This window comes from Sphaerodactylus townsendi, linkage group LG15, assembly GCF_021028975.2.
Source record: "Sphaerodactylus townsendi isolate TG3544 linkage group LG15, MPM_Stown_v2.3, whole genome shotgun sequence".
NCBI lineage: Eukaryota > Metazoa > Chordata > Lepidosauria > Squamata > Sphaerodactylidae > Sphaerodactylus > Sphaerodactylus townsendi.
In genome coordinates, this window is record NC_059439.1 from 29,779,304 (window position 1) to 29,803,643 (window position 24,340).

Genomic DNA, 24,340 nt, shown 5'->3' on the forward strand with positions numbered 1-24,340 from the left:
GATAAGGAAAGGTTCCTGACACCCCCCTCCCCTTCAGCTGATGATAAGTAACAGGGGACCCTGGTTACATAAGGAAGGATTCCTGAGCCCTCCCCACCTGATGATAAGTAGGGAGGGGCTGGTTAGACAAGTCAGGGTCCCTGGGGGGGGCCCCCTCAGCTGATGATAAGTAGTGGGAGACCCTAGTTAGATAAGGAAGGGAATCTTGCGCCCCCCCAACTGATGATAAGTAGTGGGGGACCCTGGTTAGATAAGCCAGGGTTCCTGAGCCCCTCAGTGGTGGGGGGCCCTGGCTTCTTGGAGCCAGGGCTGCTGGGTTCCCCGGGCAGGGAGTGGGGCGGGCAGGCGGGCCAGCAGGCGGAGCTCTGGGATCCATCCGCCGGCGGGAGGGTGGGGGTCGGGGAGTGGTGGGGGGTGGGCTGCCCTGCTGAGCCAGCAGCGCGGCGTTCCGGGTGTCGGGTGTCCGCGGCAGGTGGCCCCCGCGGGGAGGGGCGGCGGGCATGGCCGAGGCGCAGGGACATCCCAGCTGCCCGGGGCCGGGGAGGGGGGCACGGCGGCGTCCGACCCCCAGGCGGGGGGGCAGAGCCCTCGGCCCAGCCCTCTGCGGAGCTCCGTGCGCTCGCCTCCCGCGGCTGCCATCTCACCTGGGCACGGGCAGCGAGGGAGAGCAGGACAGCCCTCCCCTTGGGCAGCCGTCGGGGGCAGCGGGGCTCCGTGCGTGGGGCGATTCCCAGCGGCCAGGGAAAGGCTCGCTCGTTTCCATTCCGGTGAGTTCGAATCCGGGGGTCGTCTGGGGGTGGGGGGGGGGGGTGCAGCCCCGGTAGGGCAAAAGGCAGGCAGAGGTGAGCGGGGGCCCTTTCAAGAGGTTGGGGTGGGGGGTGTCAAGGGGGCTCCTGGACCCTCCCGCAAGAAGGCGTGTAAAAAATTCCGGAGTTGCCACTTCTCCCGGCAAGCGATGCTCCTGTGCTTTTAGCAGCTGCCAGGCATGCAGGCAGGCACTCCACGGTTGGAATAACTCTTTCTACCCATCTCTTGCCTTTTTATCTCCCCAAAGGGTGTGGGGCGGAATGCCAGAGTCTCCTTTCACAACCTCCCTGCGAGGTAGGGCACTCTGAAAGAGAGAGTGGGCACCTAGTCAACCTCCCGGGATTGAAACTGGAGGCCGATGAAAGAGGAACACCAAACAGGCGGTTCCAGCCAGGAGTTATGGAAACTGTGTGGATAAAAGACAGTTGGGGTGGGAGGGGGGCAGGTGACAGTGAGGGGGAAATACCAGGTGAGATAAAGGTGGTAGGAGCCACCCCAAACTCTCCCCAGCTCTAGGCCAGACCTCTAACCACAGTGTGCTAGCCCTCCCCTCAGGTTCATCTAAGAGGTGCTCTACCTGTTGAGTTTCTACCTGTCACATGGCTCTTAAAAGCCTAGGAGTCCGGCCTTGAAAGATTTCCTGCTGGGTTATCTGGGAAGAGAGCAAAGAAAGGGGTGTGCGGAGAAAGGAAGACTGCCGCCGCTTCTATTGCTTATCTTCTATTTGTTTCCCTTTTTTTCCTGTTGAATGTAAACGGGGCCTCCCTCAGATTTGGGTCTGAAACCTCAGGAACCCCGAAGATGACGCTCCTGGCTTCCGAGCGATCTATGCTTATCCGAAGCAAATTCCGCTCTGGTAAGTACAGGCTCAGCAATGCATAGCTGTGGGGTTTGTGCTCTCTCCCACAGAATTAGTTGTCAGCATATTGCTGTGTCTTTATTATTGTTGCTGTTGTTATTTCTAGAATAAAATCCAATTAGCGGAACTATTAAGGCATTGTTCGCATTGGAAAAGGCCTCACCTAAGGTTGTCAAGAGTATTGAATTATGTGTTATTGTTATGGGTAGCTGGGGTAGGATAGATTATGTTTGGGGAACTGTAAATGTGGGTCATTTGTTACTTGTTACATGTTAATATTTGTTGATGTCTTCTGTGTTTCAATGGTTTCATGTATGTTTTATGTTCAGTGTGTTTTTTAAAGAAGGAAATTAATAAAAAGTATTATGTAAAAAAAACACTAAGGTTGTCAAAAGTTATAGGAACTTGACACCATTCTTTTATCAAGCCAATTTTGTTCTGAACAGTAACAGCTCCATATTTTGTGTTTGCTCTTATTATATCAGACCTGCAGATAACTAAAATATATTTGCAGCGATAAACGAAACAAATAAAATTGGTTTTAATAAATGAAACAAATAAAATAAAGGTACTTGTTTTAATAAATAAATGACAAATAACAAAAAAATAAGTAAAACAAATAGAAATTGTTTTAATAAAATTAATTTGTTTTACTAAATAAACAAATTCCTGTTAATAAATAAAACTATTATTTGACAATCTTCTCTGTACGAAAACAACCCAGTAGTTGCTGTGAGTACGTGAACAAAAATCTGTAGCAAAGAAAACTGGATTTCACAAATAAGCAGATCTTTGTCAATTTATTTAAGATTCACTTAATTTACATAGATCGGTTATGTAAATTACATTGATTGGCATGTATTCGCATAATTTGGGTAATTCTCTCTGCTTCTGCCTCATGCGGGAAGGGTCAAAGAGATATGCAGGGGCACAGAGGCCATGCCCTTTGACCTTCGCAGCAGATTATACCCCAAGGATCAGATCTGACCATGTCTGCACCACTAGAGGTTGCCCTAACCTTGCTTCGTAGTAGACCTCTACATTGGGTGGGAAAAGCTTCTTACGGTGTATACACATTTTTGGCGCATGTACGAAGTGCATTTCCCATGCCGTTGGGTTAAGGGGTGGGGCATAAACATCAGAGGGAGTGGCTTCCATTCAAGCAGTCTTAAGCACATTAACGCTTGCGGGTGTCCATCAGGAAAGTAGTCTGTGCCCCTCCCCCCCCAATCTGCTGCGAACCTGAGGCAGCCAATTCACGTTGCATCATGTTAAACCCTGGCCTTGTCGACCTGTCCTTTAATGAATCAGATTCGCATTCATTCACCACCACCTTAGGCTATGAAGATATAGCGGATGGTTCTTGTATTGAAGCAGGCGGAGAGATTAGTTCACCTCTCGGTGTTATAAACACTTTGTTGAAGCTGAAGTAATGGGTCACTTAAAGGGACAGAGTTGCATGCTCATTTTTAGAAGTTCTTGCACCTTGAGCTGAACATCTCTGAACATGTGCAGAGTTCAGTTCGTAGCAAACGGCCCCCATATGGCTTCCTGTGCAGTAGGTTTCTTCAGCCTTAGCAGGTGTTTTTTAAATCTTACCCGTCCCCCAATAAAGCAAATGCATGTAAATTCGACCGCTGAGATAAATCTGTATCAAAAAAGACATCCAAAGTTAATTGATTGATTGATTACAAAGCAAATGACATAGAGAAACATTCTTTAGCAGGCATCCGTATACAGGAAATGGGACAAACGGTGCAGTCCCAAGGGGGCGGGGGTGGTGGTGAAACTGTTCAGGAGTCAGTGTGACCCTGGTGCAAACATAAGGGGCATTTACACCAGTTCTGGGGGCACTTACACCACTGGGTGGCACGGCAGCACCCTGGATAGGAGCCAGCACAGCTGTGGTGGCAGCGTACTTTTGGCGCAGGAGCGTGTGACAGCGCCAAAGGGGGAATTTCCCTGGGCAGGGATGGCATTCATCAACTTCCTGATCCCTTTCAGCCTGGGAACGACCCACATCTGCCCGTATGAATTTACGCGGGCAAAAAGGTAGCACAGCCCGTGGATTTGCATAGAGCAATTCCGTTGGGGTTGGGGGTGGGTGGGTTCCCTGTCGGCTTGCTGGCCGCAACTCAGCAAGCCACAGCACAGCTGAGCCAGCCTGGTGTAGTGGTTAAGAGCAGGTGGACTCTAACCTGGAGAACCGGGTTTGATTCCCCACTCCTCCACCCGAGCGGCAGAGGCTTATCTGGTGAACCAGATGTGTTTCTGCACGCCTACATTCCTTTGGGCTAATCACAGCTCTCTCAGCTTGTGTGTTGTGGGGAGAAGAAGGGAAAGGAGCTTGTCAGCCACCTTGAGTCTCCTTACGGGAGAGAAAGGTGGGGTATAAATCCAAACTCCTCTCCTCCTTCTCCTTCTTCTTCGTCTTCTTCTTCTTCGTCTTCTTCTTCTTCTTCTTTCCCACCTGTCTCTCTCCCACCTGGGACTGCACTGCAAGATATGTATCATACAGGTACAGGCACCCCGTAGCTGGGGACGGCTGCAGTTCTCCCAAAGGTGTCTGTCGCAGACCTCTTGTGTGAAAGCGCCTCCATCTTGCATATCCAAAGGGCTCTTGCAGCCTCTGTCCTGGGAGTTGGGGCATCTTGTATTTCCATCCCTCCAAATAAATAGCGAATGGCGTCACCCCCAGCTGCTGCTGACAACGGGACAAATGCCCGGGCAGGCAGGGAAAAGGGGGGCACAGGAATAGAAACGCTCGGTGCAGTCCCGCCCTCCGAAGGTATTACGTGCCTGCTCGGAGACGGTGGGGCTGGCTCATGCCCATCTTGCCCTTCCTTAGACAAGGTGATTTCGGGAAGCCCGTTGTCCCAGGATCGGACTTGCTCTGCATTGAAGAAGAAGAAGAAAAGAAAAAGAATTGGCTTTAAATCTCACCCTTTCTCTCCTATAAGGAGACTCAAAGGGGCTTACAAACTCCTAATCTAATCTGGAGGAACCGGGTTTGATTCCCAGCTCTGCCGCCTGAGCTGTGGAGGCTTATCTGGGGAATTCAGATTAGCCTGGGCACTCCCACACACGCCAGCTGGGTGACCTTGGGCTAGTCACAGCTTCTCGGAGCTCTCTCAGCCCCACCCACCTCACAGGGTGTTTGCTGTGAGGGGGGAAGGGCAAGGAGATTGTCAGCCCCTTTGAGTCTCCTGCAGGAGAGAAAGGGGGGATATAAATCCAAACTCTTCTTCTTCTTCTTCTTGGGCAAGAGGGCTGAGAACCGCTGCCTCAAATCTTGAAGACCTGTCCCCAGTCACAGAGCTGGGCTGGACGGACCAATGGCCAGACTCTGAAGCAGGCGCCTTCGTAGGGCTATAAGTATCCCAAAGGTTCTCGGGAAAAGAAGAATCCCGCATCTTTACCCGTCATGGCATCCTTGATTCCAGGATCCAACGGGAGGATGTTTTTCTTCACCAACTCAAGTGGTCCAGGGCGATGTAGGATCTTCTCACTCAGGTCTTCGGCCAGGCGAGCCTTTTTGTCTTGCAGCTCTGAAGGGATTCCAGGAGAGGCTGGGTGACCTTGGGCTAGTCACACGCCAGCTGGGTGACCTTGGCTGTCACAGCTTCCGGAGCTCTTCTGTAGCCCTTGACTCCACCTCACAGGTGTTTGTTGGTGAGGGGGGAAGGGCAAGGGAGATTGTCAGCCCCTCTTTGAGTTTCCTGCAGGAGAGAAGGGGAGATATAAATTCAAACTCTCCTCCCTCCTCCTCCTCCTCCTCCTCCTCCTTCTTCTTCTTCTCCTCCTCCTCCTCCTCCTCCTCCTCCTCCTCCTCCTTCCTCTTCCCCCTGACAACAAACACCCTGTGAGGTAGGACTGAGAGAGCTCCGAAGAACTGTGACTAGCCCAAGGTCACCCAACTCACATATGTTGGCGTGAATCTTCCGGTTCTCCAGAGAGCCCTCGGACCACATCCAGAGCGCCCTCAGACCAATTTTCGTGTCAGAGCAGCATGAGGCAAATGGAAACTTCTGGCATAGCTGGTGCTGGGAGTCTCTTGCCAAGTCTACTCTTTCTGATAATGCCTCTGTGCTTGATTTGTGGTCAGTGGAAGCGGTCCCCTGTTGTTTCAGACCTGGTTCGGTCAGCCTGATTTCCGTGCCAGAACTAGCCGTGAGAACAGCGGGGCCTTGCCAGTTGTGATAATCTCTAGGCCAAAAACAGAAATGAGTGTGACTGTCATGGTTTCCTTTTCCCTCACAGCTGACTTTGGCCATTATAGTTTTATAACTAGGCTGAGAATTCTGTTCGAGGTTCCTACTTTTTGACGTCCTCAGAGATTAAAAGAGCTCGGGAGAACAGGCAATGGCCGAAGGAATAGAACAGAAATTTGTGGCCTCACTACATGTATTCATAGAGCATGTGAAGAAACTCAGCCCCCTTCCGCACATGCAGAATAATGCACTTTCTGTCCACTTTCACAATTGTTTGCAAGTGGATTTTGCTATTCCGCAAAGCGGCCAAGTGCACTGAAAGTGGATTGAAAGTGCATTATTCTACGTGTGCGGAAGGGGACTCAGTTTCCCAGGGAGGTCCTTACACTCAGCATTCTCACAAAAACACAATTCCAAAATTTCCTGTTCAGGTGTAAAAGGCAGAGAATAACAATTAAATCAGTTTACAATGCAGGTGTACCCTAATTGTTGCTATGAATGTCCTTTGACTCTGGATCTAGTAGTTGCAATCCTGTTCGGAAAAGGGTTTGTTCCATCCTTCGCTTCACTTCTGGTTCGCAATCAGATTACGAACCTTTACAGATCTGAGGTTCTTTCTGTGTGATTTGGTGGTCTCTTCAGTATCTCTAAAGAGTCTCTTCAGTATTTCTATTTTTAGCATGCTGTTTTCTGTCAGAATTTTAGTTTGAAGCTCAAATTGATATTAATGCCTGTAGTTCTTATGCTGGTGTGTGTCAGGGGTGGGGGGTGGGGTTCAACAATTTGAGGATTCTGATTTTTGAATTGACAAGTGGCATTTTAAATGGATGGATACTGATAGAAATAATCCTCTAGCTCAGTGGTGGCGAACCTATGGCACGGGTGCCAGAGGTGGCACTCAGAGCACGCACAAACAGAGTGCCCCCCCCCCCAATTTAGGCTGGCCTGGGCCACTGGGCTCGATTATTAGCATTAAACCTAAGACCTAGTTTTGGGGAAGCAGTGTAGGTAACCCTGTTAAGCACTGTTAAACCCCACTGATTTTCACAGCGTAAGAACTAAAGCGCAATCGTTTACCTGGGAGTAAGCTCGGTTGCTGGCAATGGGGCTTGCTTCTGAGTAAACCCTCCTAGGGTCGTGATTCACCTGTTGGAAGAGTTGCTTGGTTGCTTCAAAGCCAAGCCACCGACTACCACCAAGCTTACTCCCGAGTAACACAAGCCTCGGAGCCAACCGTTTTTTTTCTAAACTAAAACCTCAGTATTCAGATTAAATTGCCATGTTGGCACTTTGCGATAAATAAGCGGGTTTGGGGTTGCAATTTGGGCACTCGTTCTCGAAAAGGTTCGCCATCACTGTCTAGCTTTACCCTAACCTTGTCCCATCTTCATAGTTCTCCAGCTCCGGATACAACACCGTCGAACTCAAGAACAGCTCTCCGAACGCCATCTCCTTCCAGGTGATGTATGTCAATACTGGGAAACGGATTTTTTTTTGTGACCTGCTGCTGGATTTTAAAGATACCGTTTCTTTTACTATTGTGACCAGATCCCCCATTGTATCAAAGCTTGTGCTCCTACAGTATTAGTGCCGTTATGACATTTCTTGGAAATGTCACTTTACCTATAAAATACATTAAATCCTAGCAATAAAGCTCGTTGTGCAAGAAAGTACAACTGGCTCTAGAAAACTGTAGATGGTCATTTCTGGAATTGTTCGTGAAACGGCAGTGGTGGGTTGAGTTGAGTTTGGGACCATAAGTAGGCAAAGGTTGTCCTCTGTCTCTGGGCTGTTATAGCCCTCCCAGTAATATATATGTAATACAGATAAGTAATTACAGGCAGGCAGTGGTGTTGGGCAGTGGTGGGATCCAAAAAGTTTAGTAACAGGTTCCCATGGTGGTGGGATTCAAACTGTGGCGTAGCGCCAATACCGGCGGGGCATATGACGGCGGGGCTGTGGTAAGGATGCAGCCGCCATACCGTCCTTGAAGGCGAGGAATATCGCATGTAGGCATGAGCTGCCACGCCGCGTGCACCTCCTGCTAGACTGCTTCAAGTTCCTGCGGCGCTACTGCTGGAGAGGAGGGCGTAACTAAGGCAAAAAATCACGTGGCAAAATCACCAATTAGTAACCCCCCTCTCGGCACCCACAAATAATTAGTAACCGACTCTCGGGAACCTGTGAGAACCTGCTGGATCCCACCTCTGCTCAGGCCCCTTCCGCACGTGCAGAATAACGCACTTTCAATCCACTTCCACAATTGTTTGCAAGTGGGTTTTGCTATTCCGCACGGTAAAATCCAGCTGCAAAGTGCACTGAAAGTGGATTGAAAGTGCATTATTCCGCACATGCGGAAGAGACCAAAGACAAGCAGGTACTTGGACCACTGAGTCTATTAGAACATCTACTGCAGCGGCTTCTGGTTGTGGAAACGGTGTCAGGCCTCAGTGTTTCTAAGTTTTCTTCCACTAGAAATGTAAGGATGTTAGAAATAATGCTGAAAACCTCAGGGTATCGAACTCTGTGTGAGTCTGAGAGATCAAATCCGCACAAGAAACTGTGGGCGTGGGGGTATAGGCAGCGTTAAATACTGCTTTTGTTTCATCGAATTGGAGATGAGACTCCTTGACTTTCCGCAGTGCCTGGTGGATAATATAATCTGAAGGAATGGGAAATGACTTCTTCGTCAGTGTGAGAGGGTTCCTTCTTTGAGAGCTCAGGGTTTCCTTACAGATGTTCTGACAGGGATCATGTTAGCAGAAGATAAGATTTTATTTTATTTATTTATTTATCAGTCTTATATACCGCCCAATCCCCGAAGGGCTCTGGGCGGTGAACAACATAGAATTACAAATACACAGTAAACTTTAAATAATTTAAATTAAAATGCAGCGAATAATAACAATGCCCGCAACAATTCCTATTAGACCCTCCCAAGAGGGAGAAAGAGAATGGGTCCCATAGATAGTAATGGGCCCAAAATATAAGAGGATGGGAGGGGCACTACATATCAGCTGCTGGACACCCCAAAGGCCCAAGGAACAACTCCGTCTTTCAGGCTCCCTGCGTGAACTCACCAAGGTCCTCATGCGAGGGCCCCGGATAGCTGGAGGAAGAGTGTTCCACCAGGCAGGGCCACGGCTGTAAAAGTCCTGGCCCGAGTGGAGGCCAGCCGCATCATTGAGGGGCCAGGGACTACCAGCAAATTGGCCTCCGCTGAACGCAGAGGCCTAGTAGGGACATATGGGGTAATGCAGTCCCGAAGATGAAAAATAAACACTGGTGATCGTGCTAACCAATGTCCTTTATTGATCCTCCAGCGCTCAACAAACCCCTTGCGACGTGCTCGCAGCCCAATGGGGCACCGGGCCAGAACAAGGTGAGTACCACTAGGACGTGCTATACGTATTGATATGTATAATCACTTATTTATACCCCGCTTCGCTTCCCAAAGGGGACTCAAAGCGATTTACTACCTCGTCATTCACAAGTTGTGTTTTGCAAGTTAAAAAGCTCTCTCGGGCATCAGTGGTGGAAAGGGCCCTTCTAGGAAGCAGGTGCCTGACCTCTGTGGTTGGGTGCTTCCATAGGAGGCTCTGAAGAACTAGGGAGGTTCTTTCGCCCACCTGAAGATCCTTGTTTGAGACTTAGGCTCATTCCGCACATGCAGAATAGTGCATTTTCAAACTGCTTTCAGTGCTCTTTAAAGCTGTGCGGAATAGCAAAATCCACTTGCAAACAGTTGTGAAACTGTTTTTTTGAAAATGCATTATTTTGCATGTGCGGAAGGGGCCTTAGAAACATTAGCCACACTTGTTATATTATGCTAACAAAGGGCTTCTTTCCTTCCCTCAACTTCTCCTCAGGCCAACGATTTCGCAAAGCTGAAAGCCTTGCCCCGGCCCTACAAGACCAGCGCTGCCAAGGGACAGCAGGTGGAAGGTAAAGCACGGCTTCTGAACTCCCCATTGAAGGCCAACAGAGCTCTGTAAAATACTGTTCTAAAAGAAGAAGAGTTTGCATTTATATCCCCCCTTTCTCTCCTGTAAGGAGACTTTCAAAGGGGCTTTCAATCTCCTTTCCCTTCTCCCCTCACAACAACCAACACCCTGTGAGGTGGGAGGGCTGAGAGAGCTCCGAAGAACTGTGACTAGCCCAAGGTCACCCAACTGGCATGTTTTGCACAGGCTAATCTGGTTCACCAGATAAGCCTCCGCAGCTCCAGTGGCAGAGCGGGGAATCAAACCCGGTTCTCCAGGTTAGAGTGCATCTGCTCTTAACCACTGCACCACGCTGGCTCTCTTTCTGTCTGTCTGTCTTTCTTTCTTTTTTCCTTCCTTCCTTCCTTCCTTCCTTCCTTCCTTCCTTCCTTCCTTCCTTCCTTCCTTCCTTCCTTCCTTCCTTCCTTCCTTCCTTCCTTCCTTCCTTCCTTCCTTCCTTCCTTTCTTTCTTTCTTTCTTTCTTTCTTTCTTTCTTTCTTTCTTTCTTTCTTTCTTTCTTTCTTCTTCTTCTTCTTTCTTCTTCTTTCTTTCTTTCTTTCTTTCTTTCTTTCTTTCTTTCTTTCTTATGGATCCCTTGATCTGGAACCCGCCCCATGTTTAAGAGGAACTGTAGAACTTCCTTGTTTAGAAAGACCTTTGGGGGACTCATGATGGCTCTGTGTACGTAGAAGATACATTCTGCTTAGAGCTCGTTAGCTTACGCAATGTACATTAGTGGGGACTGTTAGTTTGGGAATTGTTTTGTTGATTTCTTTATTCCGTTTGTCGGATTATTATGTTGTTATACGTTTAGAGGAAAGTGCCTTGTGCCAGTGGGAAAAAGTAAACAGTTGCGTCGATAGCAGTCTGGTTGAGAAAAGAAATTCTGTTCCCTTCCTCCTCTGCTCCAGCCTCTCCTGGAATCCCTTCAGAGCTGCAAGACAAAAAGGCTCGCCTGGCCGAAGACCTGAGCGAGAAGATCCTACATCGCCCTGGACCACTTGAGTTGGTGAAGAAAAACATCCTCCCGTTGGATCCTGGCATCAAGGATGCCATGACGGGTAAAGATGCGGGATTCTTCTTTTCCCGAGAACCTTTGGGATACTTATAGCCCTCGGCAGGGATACGAAGGCGCCTGCTTCAGAGTCTGGCCATTGGTCCGTCCAGCCCAGCTCTGTGACTGGGGACAGGTCTTCAAGATTTGAGGCAGCGGTTCTCAGCCCTCTTGCCCAAGAAGAAGAAGAAGAAGAGTTTGGATTTATATCCCCCCCTTTCTCTCCTGCAGGAGACTCAAAGGGGCTGACAATCTCCTTGCCCTTCCCCCCTCACAACAAACACCCTGTGAGGTGGGTGGGGCTGAGAGAGCTCCGAGAAGCTGTGACTAGCCCAAGGTCACCCAGCTGGCGTGTGTGGGAGTGCACAGGCTGATCTGAATTCCCCAGATAAGCCTCCACAACTCAAGCGGCAGAGCTGGGAATCAAACCCGGTTCCTCCAGATTAGATACACGAGCTCTTAACCTCCTACGCCACTGCTGCTCCAACAGCAGAGGTCAAACCTGGATTCTCCTTCCTACGGTACTACCACTGGGCTATGGTGGCTTCCCAAAGAACTTTTCCAACTCCCCAGCCCGAGAGATATTTGGCAGGCTTCAACACGAGCTTTCTCGGCCCCGGCTCCGGTCTGGTGGAACAAATTACCAGCTGAGGTTATAGCCCCGCTTGAACCGTCCTCGTTCCGCAGGGTTTGTAAAACCTGGTTTTTCCACCAGGCCTTCTCCACCTAGCCGGCGCTAACATCCCCTATCAGCCTCCGTGGCGGCGGGGGAGGTGAAGGAGTGGGAACAAGACGATATAGTTTATTCAAGTCGCCATCTATTTTATTTTTAAATTTTTTAAAATAATTCATTTATTTATGTAATTGTATCAGTATTTTGTCGGCGTTTTTAATCATTTTAATTGTTTATTTTCTTTCTTTCTTTCTTTCTTTCTTTCTTTCTTTCTTTCTTTCTTTCTTTCTTTCTTTCTTTCTTTCTTTATTTATTTATTTATTTATTTATTTATTTATTTATTTATTTATATTTTTATACCACCCTATCCCCGAGGGGCTCCGGGCGGTGTACAACAAAACTAATACAAAACAAGTTCGGGAGCAAAACTATACAATTAAAACAACAGCAACCCATAGAAGCTCCATTGTTAAAATATACTAAATTTCATGAAAAACAGCAGTAATACCATAATAGAAGGCACCCGGTAAACCCTTTTCCTTAAGACCCTCCCCTAGGGAGCGGCCGGACTCCTCTATAGGAGGGTAATCTAGATGTAATCGAGCATGGGGCTGTTTTATCTAACTGTTTTATCTAACTGTTTTACCTAAGGTTTTACTGTTTTAACTTGTTGTAACCCACCCTGAGCCCTTCGGGAAACGGCGGGATAAAAGTACAATAAATAAATAAATGAAATTTACCAAGGCATATTTTTATCTGTCTTCTGCCCAGAGGCAGCTCCAGCTGCACCTGATTCCTTTACCTTTGAGGAAGATCTCAGTAGCTCCTCCTCCTCCTCTTCCTCCCCGTGCTTTGCGCCGTCTCCAGGAAATGCCCCAGGGAACCCACCAACCACCTCCTCAGGGGCCGCCTTTCAAGTAAGCAGCTGTGGATGAACTTGTGTGGATCGAATACGGTGTGTGAAGTGAGTTGCAGTTGCAACCGAGTTGGGTTTTCACGGCAAGAGGCTTACAGAATGGTTTGCTTTTTGCCTTCCTCTGCTTAATGCCCCTGATATTCCTTGGTGGTCTTCCACCCAAGGATTAACAAGGACTGACCCCGCTTTGTGGGCTAATGTAGTCATCCAAGTCAGGGCCACTGTGAAGTAGCTGATTTTTAAAGCAAGAATCTTCAGAGTTGCAATTCCCCTTTGAAAATGGGCCATCTTCAGCGGCTGGTGAGAGGCTATCTGAGCTGACGCCATTTGGGAGGGTATTCCAGAAACCCACCTGAGTACGTAGGATTGGAAAATATGGGGAAAGAAAAGTCGTTTTGAGATTGGGAGGTTGGGCACCGTAATTCAAGAAGGATATTGACAAGCTGGAACGGATCCAGAAATCCATGCCCTATGAGGAGAGACTTAGGGAGCTGGGTATGTTTAGTTTGGTGAAGAGCTGGTTAAGAGGTGACATGACAGATATTTGAAGGTATGTCGTATTGGTCAGGTAGCAAGCTTGTTTTCTGCTGCTCCAAAGACCAGGACCAGGAGTCATGGGTTCAAGGTGAAGGAAAAGAGATTCCACCTAAACATCAGGAAAAACTTCCTGACAGTCAGGGCTGTCCGACAGTGGAATGCACAACCTCAGAGTGTGGTTTAGCCAGTGGTGGGATTCAAAAATTTTAATAACAGGTTCCGATGATGGTGGGATTCAAACAGAGGCGCCGCCACACACACGCACCTCCAGTCCCTATTGGGCAGGGAGGTTGCTTTAGTAACCCCTTCTCGGCACTCTGAAAAAATTAGTAATTACTTCTAGAGAAGTGGTGAGAACTAGTTGGATCCCACTTCTGGGTTTAGCCTCCTGTTTTGTAGGTTTTTGAAGAGAGACTGGATGGCCATCTGTCAAGAGTGCTTTGATTGTATGTTCCTACATTGCAGGGGGTTGGACTTGATGGCCCTTGGGGTCTTTTCCAACTCTGACTCTATGATTCTATGAAAATAATTGGGTGTGATCTTGCTGCCCTCTTCCGGTTAATGTAAAACATTACAGCCTATAGATTAAAAAAAACACCATGGAATGGAGTTTTCTAGGCCTTAATATGTATTGATATGTGAAGGAGGCAAAACTGGGCAGCAACGATTCATCAATTAACCAATTTTATAAATCAGGATTTGCTCAAAAACAAATCTGTGCTCACCAGACCATATCTTTTTTAATTTGTCAAAATTAGCTTTAACGTGAAAATTGCTGATTTCACTGGCCCCCTCAACAGAAGTATTCCCTCTGGGATGAGCTGTAGGAGTGTGTCTCTCCTAAGAGGATGAAGGGTACAATATTAGGATAAAGACGCCTGGGCAACTAGAGCATCTGAAAGGAACTAGGCTGTGGTTTTAAAACCCACACACAAGTTTAAGCATGTCTGGATCAGAACAGGAGGGCAGCGGCTGGAAGTCCAATCCAATCCAATCCAATCCAAAAACCTTTATTAGGCATAAACCAGAAGTACCATATATTGCAAGTACAAAAACAGGATCATTGTTATATATCATGTAGAACACGGATTAAAAATGTAGCAACTGCTTCAGAAATTTCTACATTAGGGCTGTTCAATAGCTTAGACGTTTTTAGTTTGTCTGAGAGAAACATAAATTCTAGAGGTAGTAAAGCTCCCAGATCGGTTCTAATATCATTATACCTCGAACAGTAAAGCAGGATATGAGGGATCGAGTCCGTAGCGTTGGGACAGTACCGACAACAACGCTCACTTTGTGGGATGTTAAGGAAACGACCTTGAAGATAGACAGAGGGGAATGAGTTGCACCTTGCTCTTGTCATGACCCATCTGCACTTATAATTAACAAGCTGTTCTAAATATACAGCAGGGCTAGATTTCGGGGGTGTGATCCCAAAGTATAGAGGCTGGAAGTCACTAAGCCTGAGTTGTATTTTCCACTGACTCTCCCTGTAGCTGCCTTCACTCCTAGCAAGTCAACATCCCGCCAGGTCGACGTCCACCTCTGAGTCCGAGTTCCCTCCCCGAGGGGGGAGCCCTCTCGCCAAGCCCCCGATTTCGCTTCTCAAGGTAGGGGTGCTTTCTGGCCAAAATGAGCATGGTAAAAAACTGAGAGGGAGGGATGAAGAAGTCCTTTCCGCCATTTTCAGGAGAATCAATCTAAAGAAGTGGTCAGAGGGCTGGTCTTACTAGCTCTCTGTGGCCCCTTCCGCACAAGCAGAATAATACACTTTCGATCCACATTCATAATTGTTTGCAAGTGGATTTTGCTATTTTTTCCCCCTAGGCGCCCCCACCCAAGGTTCCTGAGGCCAGGAAACCGCCCCGCCCCAAGAAGGTGAAGGAGCCGAGACCCAAGGTGAAGAAACTGAAGTATCACCAGTATATGCCACCGGACCAGAAAGGGGAACAGGCGCCGGTGCCCATGGATGCCGCTTACGCCCGCCTCCTGCAGCAGCAGCAGGTCTTCCTGCAGCTCCAGATCTTGAACCAGCAGCAGCAGCCGACGCCGACGTCGCCAGCCACCTTCTGCGTTCAAGCCCTCCATACGGTCCCCGCCAGGTAACTCTCCCCTGACAATCCCATACAGGTGGGAGCAGGCTGCTGCTCGGTTGGTGGGAGTTCCTCTGCCATGAATCAATTGACTTGTCGCAGCCTTACAATAAAGAACCAGCTTGACTGTATTGCTGTTGTTAACCCTCAAGAGCAAAGACGGCAATCAGCTGGAAGTCGGGGGGGGGGGGCTTTCGGTCGTCACAGCTGATTTCTGGCGAACCCGGAGGTTTTTCAAGGCAAGAGACGTTCGGATGTGGTTTGCCATTGCTTGCCTCTGCATTACACACGAAGCCTGCCGGGTGACTTTGGGCTAGTCACAGTTCTAAGAGCAGCAGTGGCGTAGGAGGTTAAGAGCTCGTGTATCTAACCTGGAGGAACTGGGTTTGATTCCCAGCTCAGCCGCCTGAGCTGTGGAGGCTTATCTGGGGAATTCAGATTACCCTGTACACTCCCACACACGCCAACTGGGTGACCTTGGGCTAGTCACAGCTTCTCGGAGCTCTCTCAGCCCCACCTACCTCACAGGGTGTTTGTTGTGAGGGGGGAAGGGCAAGGAGATTGTAAGCCCCTTTGAGTCTCCTGCAGGAGAGAAAGGGGGGATATAAATCCAAACTCCTCTTCCTCTTCTTCTTCTCTCAGAACTCTCTCAGCCCCACCGACCTCACAAGGTGTCTGTTGTGGAGAGAGGGAGGGAAAGGAGGTTGTAAACCACATTGAGTCTCCTTCCAGAACAGAAAGATTGGGTATAAATCCAAACTCTTCTTCTTCTCCTCCTCCTCCAAGATGAAGCACAGTGAATGAAGAGGGCGAGTAGACATTCATCTCTCTCTTTCTCTCTTTCCCATGTGCAGCAACGCCCCGGAGCAGCTGCTCAGCTTCCCTGGGACTTCCACCCCACCGAGTGGGCCCCCTCCTCCTCCTTCCCTCCCTCTTCCATCTCCAGCCACGCCCACCTTCCCTTCGCCTCCCAAGCCAGAACTGTTGTCCGCCAATCTGGAGGAGCTAACGGTGAGTTCCGGATGCTGCCAATGCAGGAGAATTGCTAATGTCAAACCTCCCTGGCTGCGGATCGAGGTGACTGAAAGACCACGATTGGAATGGCTGATGCGAATCAGGCCGATTTGCACGGAGCTGCTTCTTTTTGCACTATTTATTCTGCTTCTAAGTTCAGACAATCTGGACCTGTGTGGAGCAATCTCGAAAAGAAAAGGTGGGCGGGAGGGTCTGAAGAAGACGGATGGGTGCTCAGAGGCGTGGAGGAACAGCCAAGGAGCGCAAAACTGAATGGTGCGCAGTCCTCATTCCTGACCTGACATGATTCAGTTGTAGAGTTATAGAATTCATATGCCCCTGCTCATTTCTTAGCATTCATTTATTTGTAGGGAGGAAGAATTACGTGCTGTTTTTCCAAGTTGTGTTTGAAGCAACTTACAAGAACAAAGAGGGAGGCGAATTAAAACTCCAGTCTTATTTATTTACTTATAAGTATTGATATCCTGCCTTGTACGAGGCGGCTTGCGTAAGTTAAAAACCATTAAAAACCCCCAATAAAAACACCATCAATCAAATGTAACAATGAAAACTACAATAAAAATAGCTTTAAAATAACCCCGACCCACTACTCCGAGCAGCTGTAGAGGTGGGCTTTCAAGAAAGCTAATCAACTACCTGGACAAAGAGGAAGGTCTTTGCCATGCACCGTCCTAAACCCATAAAGGATAAGTGCATAGCGAATCTCCAAGGGGTGACTATTGTAGAGCCTGGGGGAAATCACTGAGAAAGCCTTTCCACATGCACCCGCCTCCACACCTTGGCAGGGGGTGATAACCCCAGGAGTGCCTCCCCCATGACCTCAGTGCCCGAATAGGTACATATTGGTGCAGGCGTTCCTTCCAGTTAGCCAAAGCCGTTTAGGGCTTTGTACATCAACATCAACACCTTGAATTGGGCCCGGGAGAGAATCAGGAGCCAGTGCAGTTTTTTAAGGACTGGCGTGATGCCAGATGTACTGGCTGACAGCCCAGCTGCTGTGCCAATTTCAGCTTCTGAACTGTCTTCAAGGGCAGCCCCACATAGAGGCATTACAGTAGTCCAGTCAAGAGGTTACCAGTAGCGTGTGACACTGTGGCCAGGACCCCTTTGTTCAAAAATGGGCAGAGCTGGCTAACCAGACAGAGCTGCTGGAAGGCCCACATGGCCACAACCATCACCTGAACCTCAAAGGACAGCGATAAATTCATGAGCACCCCCAGCAATACAGCCCCATCCAGAACTAGGTGTCCCATGATCATACAGAGCCTGGAACACAGAGAGCTTTCATCTCATCTGGATTCAACTTCAAAATCAATGCAGTCTTAAAATCGATACAAAATGAGCTACAAACAAATGAACTAATATATATTTGCTGTTTGCAAATAGTTTGGAAGCAGAGGCGTAGCAAGGGGGGAAAGCGCCCAGGGCAGCCCCGGAACGCCCCCATCCTGCCCCGGAACACCCCCATTCCGTCCCCACAGGGATGCGTTCACGGTGCATCACACCCCACACCCAGTGGTGGGATCCTAAAATTTTAATAACAGGTTCCGATGGTGGTGGGATTCAAACAGTGGCGCCGCCGCACACATGCACCTCCAGTCCCTATTGGGCAGGGAGCTTGCTTTAGTGACCCCTTCTCGGCACTCAGAAAAAAATTAGTAACCACTTCTAGAGAAGTGGCGAGAACTGGTTGGATCCCACCTCTGCCCCCACCCCTGTCCCCTTGGAGCTACGCCTCTGTTTGTCAGAAGAGATTATTATTTGTACAGTGTTATGGGATACTTTTCTGTTCTTACTTTATTGTGACTGTTGGTTTCCAGGTTTCGGAACTCCGCCAGCAGCTCCGTAAACGGGGCCTACCCGTTTCGGGCACCAAGCCGGCCCTATTAGAGCGTCTCAAGCCTTACCAGGTGGCCCGAAGCAAGCCCCCGCCCGTTCCGCTGTCCAGCACCCGCTTGGCACCTCCGGACCTGGACGAAGAGGCCCAGGTCTTGCGGGAAAAGCAACGGGTGACTGAAAATCTGGCCCTGAAGCTCCACCGGGAGCAGAAGCAACATGGCGACAACCTTCGGGTGGAGTTGGAGATGCACAAGCGGATCAAGAATCGCCGCAAGGGAGCGTTGCCGTTGCCCGGCCAGCAGGGAGCGCCGCCACCTTATATCCCAAAGAGAGAGTGCCCCAAGGAGGGGGGGAAACGAGAAGACAGCTTCATGGTGAGCAAACCGGCACGCTTGGTTCTTCAAAAGGAGTCGTGGTGATAGTCCAGTGATGGCAAACCTTTTCGAGACCGAGTGCCCAAATTGCCACCCAAAACCCACTTATTTATCGCAAAGTGCCAACACGGCCATTTAACCTGAATACTGAGGTTTTAGTGCAGAAAAAACGGTTGGCTCCAAGGCATGCATTACTCGGGAGTAAGCTCGGTGGTAGTCGGTGGCTTTGAAGCAACCGTGCAATTCTTCCATTTTTATTATTATTATTATTATTATTATTATTATTATTATTATTATTATTATTTATTTATTATTATTTATTTATTTTTTATTATTTTTTATTTATTTATTATTATATTTATAAACCGCCCTCCCCCGAAGGGCTCAGAGCTCCAAGAGGCCATACAGAAAGCTCAGGTATACATTGGGTAAATCACAACCCTAGGAGAGTTTACTCAGAAGCCAGCCCCATTGCCAGCCACCGAGCTTACTCCCAGGTAAACGATTGCGCTTTAGTTCTTCGCATGAAAATCAGTGGGGTTTAACAGCGCTTAACAGGGTTACCTACGCTGCTTCCCCAAAACTAGGTCTTTCTTTCTTTCTTTCTTTCTTTCTTTCTTTCTTTCTTTCTTTCTTATTTATTTATTTATTTATTTATTTATTTATTTATTTATTTATTTATTTATTTATTTATTTATTTATTTATTTATTTAATTGTTTAATCTTATATACCGCCCTATCCCCGAAGGGCTCTTAGGTTTAATGCTAATAGTCGAGCCAACCAGCCCAGGCCAGCCTAGATGTGGGGGGCACTCTGTTTGCACGTGCCCACAGAGAGGACTCTGAGTGCCACCTCTGGCACCCGTGCCATAGGTTCGCCACCACTGTGATAGTCTCTTGCAGAGGCGTATGTAGGGAAAACGTAGCCTGGTGCAAAATCTGAGTTCCCTTCCCCCCCCCCCCCAAATTTGGGCAGCCCCACTCTCTTACCATGACCAAACAATTTTTTTTGCACCAGGGCTTGAAGTCAGTGTATTGACCCAGGGGGAAGGAGGAGGGCAGGGGCAATTTCCCGTGGCTAAATGGCCACTGCCCGGGGACATGGTTTGAGGCAGAAGAAGCTGACCCCCTTCTCCTGTGCTTTTCTCTGTCTTCCCACCAGGTCTTGTGCCCTCCGTCTTGTGAGCCGATCAATTCGGACATAGAGCTGCCCCTTGAAATCACAGCCAGCCCCCCCGACCCAGTCCCAGGGACCCGCTCCCTCGAAGAAGAGCTCCAAGAGGCCATACAGAAAGCTCAGGTATACATTTTTCACTCTCCAGCAAGGATAGTGGTTTAGAGTAGGTGGATTCTAATCTGGAGAACCGGGTTTGACTCCCCACTGCTCCACCCGAGCGGCAGAGGCTTCTCTGGTGAACCAGATGTGTTGCCGCACTCCTACGTTCCTGCTGGGTGACCTTGGAAATCACAGTGTGTCTGTACTGATGGTTTGCAGGCAGGCTGCTGCTCTGGTGGGAGTTCCTCTGCCATGAATGAGTTGACTTGTCACAGCCTTACAATAAAGAACCAGCTTGACTGTATTGTTGTTGTTATGTTAATAGAACTGCGTTTTCCAGATAAATAGGGAACTACAATTCCCATCAGCCCCTACCAGCATGGCCAATTGGCCATGCTGACAGAGGCTGATGGGAATTGTAGTTCCTGAACATCTGGAGAGCCGCAGGTTCCCTACCCCTGCTCAAGAGCAAAGACGGCAATCAGCTGGAAGTCGGGGGGGGGCTTTCGGTCGTCACAGCTGATTTGTGGCGAACCTGGAGGGTTTTCAAGGCAAGAGACGTTCGGAGGTGGTTTGCCGTTGCTTGCCTCTGCATTACACAACGAAGCCTGCCTGGTGACCTTGGGCTAGTCACAGTCCTCTCAGAACTCTCTCAGCCCCACCTGCCTCACAAGGTGTCTAGTGTGGGGAGAGGAAGGGAAAGGAGGTTGTAAACCACCTCGAGTCTCCTTACAGGAGAGAAAGGTGGGGTATAAATCCAAACTCCTCTTCTTCTTCCAAGTGACTTTTGGCTGTACCGACATCAGAAATTCAACAGGTGAAGCATCCCCCTCATACCTCCAAGCTGGTGGGGGGGGAGCTTCACTTGTTGAATTTCTGCTACTCCTGTTGCTCTTAAAAAGCGCAGGAACCCTCCAGGAAAGAATAACGTAGCACTATTAGAAAAAGGAGCCGTTCTTTCCCCTGGGATTAATTTCCTCAAAAAGACAGCAAGACTTTAATTAAGTTTGCCTATGTATTGCTTTCCTTTGACGTTCGGCCACCCTGTGGATTCTGGTGGATGAAAAGGCAAAGGCACAAGAATGTGAAATAAACAAACACACAAATAACAGCTGTTCTTTTCCCTTCTTCTTTGTGTAGCTGGTGCCAAGCCAGTCCATCGAAGACATCTTAGAAGAGCCCCTGGTGTGTTCAGGTGAGAAAAGGAACACCTGAGGCCCAACCCACCATCAGGGGGCGCCCTTCCACCAGAATTAGTTGAAGGAGAAGCACATTGTCAGATCCGGGGCTACTGGGAAAGGTTGGGAGGGGTCGCTGGGCTGCTTGAATTGTCATGGGGGGCGCTGGGACAGCCACGCTCCAGAATCTCTCTGTCCTAGGAGCAGCAGTGGCGTAGTGGTTAAGAGCAGGTGTCCTCTAAACTGGGGGACTGGGTTTGATTCCCCGCTCTGCCATTTGAGCTGTGGTGGCTTATCCGGTGAACTAGATTAGCCTGTGCACTCCAGTACATGCCAGCTGGGTGACCTTGGGCTAGTCACAGTTCTTTGGAGCTTTATCAGCCCCACCCACCTCACAGGGTTTTATTGTTGTGAGGGGGGAAGGGAAAGGAGTCTCCTTACAGAGGAGAAAGGTGGGATATAAATCCAAACTCCAACTCCTTCTCCTCCTCCTCCTCCTCCATAAGAACTAGCCTGCTGGATCAGACCAGAGTCCATCTAGTCCAGCACTCTGCTACTCACAGTGGCCCACCAGGTGCCTTTGGGAGCTCACATGCAGGATGTGAAAGCAATGGCCTTCTGCTGCTGCTGCTCCTGAGCACCTGGTCTGCTAAGGCATTTGCAATCTCAGATCAAGGCAGATCAAGATTGGTAGCCATAGATCGACTTCTCCTCCATAAATCTGTCTCCTCCTCCTCCTCCTCCTCCTCTTCTTCTTCTTCTCTTTCTTCTTCTTCGGCTAATACAATGGAGCTCTGGGTTGGGGTTCTCTAGGTGGGGATACCATGTCAAGAAAACAACCTCTGTTTCTCCCTCTTTGTATCCAGGCGACCTTCTCCAGGCACCTGCGTTGACCCCAGAGGTCGCCCCTGACCCTGTCGCTCCATCACCCCTCATCCACCAAGAAGCATCGCCCCCTAAGAAGCCCTGCCCCAGCAGCGAACCCTTTTTGGTGACCTCCGCCATCTTTGACTTCCCTGGTCCCTACGATCTCCTTTCGACCGCCTCTTCCTCCTCGGCATCTCTGGACTCCCTGTCCTCTGTTTTCTCCCCTGACTCTCTGGAGATGCCCCCGTCTCCTCCGGATGCCTGGCAAAGCAGCGGGGCCCGTTCAGGGTTTGACGCTGTCGACTGGCTGGAGGCCTTGACCACCGGTTCTGCCTCAGGCCTCGGCTCTGCCAGCCCCGTCGGCGGCAGCATCTTCTGCACGGACTTCTTCGATTCCCCTGACCTCGGCGTCAACCACATGATAGACCTGATGGTGGAACAGTGGTAGGTGAGGCGCCGGGAGCGAAGGTCTGAAGGGAACGGGGGAAAATCCCCCTTCTGTCTTGTAAGTTCACCGCAGTATTGGGCAACAGTGTTGGACGGGTAAGGACGGCAGTGTTTTGGGTGGTTAGCATCAAGCTTCATCACGGATGGTCTCGTTTCCATGGGTTCCAAATCCAGACGCTCCCTTAGAAGAACTCGGTCGCTGAACCTTCGGGTCGGGTCAGTGCCATCTCGAAAGGCCAGGCTATCCCAGAATCCTTTGCGGTTCTCAACGATGTGCCTGTCCGGAGATAGCTCGAACTAACATTTGGGAGGACAAGAGTTAGCCAGCTGCGCGGGAAGGGTAGAATCGTGATTCAGGACAGCATTGTCTTCAACGAGCCACCATACTTGAAAATGGCACTTCCTGTGACATCGTTATGATGCCATTAAACCAAATGAATGGAGAGCCAATTTTGGAAGCTACTTGGGATGGAATCGACAGTTGCCGTCTGAATTTTTAATAACTTTAGATACTCTCTTGGACTCAAGCGTTGCTGTACAGGTTGTTCTGATTCTATCTCTGCCTTGGGCGATGTCTGCACCCTTGTCAATTGGATAAGTCATTGGGAAACGCTGTGGTCCAAGATAACGACATCTTTGGTGGGCCATCTCGGTTTTGCGGAACCACGAAGCCTACACCAGCTAGGCAAATCTTTGGACAGCCACCCTTGATGCTCCGCAATGGCGGACCGGAAGCGGAGATCCTTACCTTGCTTGCGGTGCGCCATCTCGTTTAGTTAAGCTGGACAGGAGAACGAAAGCGCCAGCTGCCAAACCAATTGGATTGTACCCTCTGAGCACCCTTAAGGGGACAGAGGAGGAGCTGCAATTCCCAGGGGCCACCCTGAACAAACTTCAACCTCATATTATGTTGTGTGCAGAGGAACAGCAGCTGTATTTGGGGCAGTACCACCTTCCACACCTGGCTAAAGAGAGATGCGATCCAAAGTGAGGGGCCGCCTTCATGGGCTCGAGCCAATTTAACACCTTAAATTTTTCTTATTATTTTTACTCGGTTTTACAATGGAGGGAATGTATGGACACATCGAATGCGTATACGTGTGGCTCCAAACCATTCTTTGGACTGAGGTCAGGGCAGCTTCCTAAGGGAGCTGGATTGGGTGGGGGGCACGTTTGCAGGGAGACAGCCACGGCGGGTCATGTCCGAGCAACCAAAGGTTGTTTGGAGGGTTAGACCAGTAGGGTGGTTTAGGACACACCGTTGGTAATTCTGTATCTCAGGCGATGTGGAAACTGGGGCATATCTCACAGACTTCAGTGGTGTTTAATCACAGCCATTCTCCCACCTCACCCCCTGAGAATCTTAGTTCAGAGGTGTATCTAGGGAAAATGTAGCCTGGTACAAAATCTGAGCCCCCCCCCCCCCCCAGTGTGGATGACGCCCCTCCCCCACCACAACCAAACAACTTTTTTTGCACCAGGTCTTGAAGTCAGTATATGGCCCCGGGGGGAAGGAGGAGGGGTGTGGGGGCACTTTTCCGCCCTCGACGTGACTAAATGGCCACAACCCGGGGACATTTGCCCCATATGTCCCCCTGGGCGGTACGCCCCTGCTCCCACTTCACCTCCTAAGAACCTTAGTTAATGCGGACCTCTAATAGGAGCAGGAGCAGCAGCAGTGGCGTAGGAGGTTAAGAGCTCATGTATCTAATCTGGAGGAACCGGGTTTGATTCCCAGCTCTGCCGCCTGAGCTGTGGAGGTTTATCTGGGGAATTCAGATTAGCCTGGGCACTCCCACACACGCCAGCTGGGTGACCTTGGCCTAGTCACAGCTTCTCGGAGCTCTCTCAGCCCCACCTACCTCACAGGGTGTTTGTTGTGAGGGGGGAAGGGCAAGGAGATTGTAAGCCCCTTTGAGTCTCCTGCAGGAGAGAAAGGGGGGATATAAATCCAAACTCCTCCTCCTCCTCTTCCTCCTCCTCTTCCTCCTCCTCTTCCTCCCCCTCCTCCTCCTCCTCCTCCTCCTCCTCCTCCTCTTCTTCTTCTTCTTCTTCTTCTTCTTCTTCTTAACAGAGAATTCCCATCTCTCTCCCATGACTACGGCTGATTCCGCATGGGCCAAAAACAGCAGTGTGAAAATGGTATGAAAATGGTATAAAAGGGTGTAAAATGGTGTAAAAGGGTTTATAC

At 49.4% G+C, this 24,340-nt stretch overlaps 1 protein-coding gene across 1 annotated transcript; it reads left to right on the top strand.

Annotated features, from left to right (window-relative positions):
• Positions 1 to 485: 485 nt before the first annotated feature.
• MAMSTR (MEF2 activating motif and SAP domain containing transcriptional regulator) lies at positions 486 to 22,592 on the top strand. The gene is made up of 14 exons (XM_048517945.1): positions 486 to 767; positions 1,578 to 1,663; positions 7,271 to 7,336; positions 9,201 to 9,259; positions 9,747 to 9,822; positions 10,772 to 10,921; positions 12,359 to 12,504; positions 14,537 to 14,650; positions 14,868 to 15,142; positions 15,988 to 16,144; positions 17,989 to 18,381; positions 19,544 to 19,681; positions 20,798 to 20,852; positions 21,702 to 22,592. The coding sequence occupies exons 2-14, from the start codon at positions 1,609 to 1,611 to the stop codon at positions 22,148 to 22,150; spliced, it is 2,133 nt and encodes a 710-aa protein (XP_048373902.1). The 5' UTR covers positions 486 to 767; positions 1,578 to 1,608; the 3' UTR covers positions 22,151 to 22,592.
• The last annotated feature ends 1,748 nt before the right edge of the window (positions 22,593 to 24,340 follow it).

Excerpts from the sequence above, each read along its gene's own strand:
- MAMSTR (XM_048517945.1), top strand. The coding sequence starts at position 1,609 with ATGACGCTCCTGGCTTCCGAGCGATCTATGCTTATCCGAAGCAAATTC. Across the intron at positions 9,823-10,771 it reads CAAGGGACAGCAGGTGGAAG|CCTCTCCTGGAATCCCTTCA; the intron begins GTAAAGCACGGC and ends CCTCTGCTCCAG. Across the intron at positions 19,682-20,797 it reads AGGCCATACAGAAAGCTCAG|CTGGTGCCAAGCCAGTCCAT; the intron begins GTATACATTTTT and ends TTCTTTGTGTAG.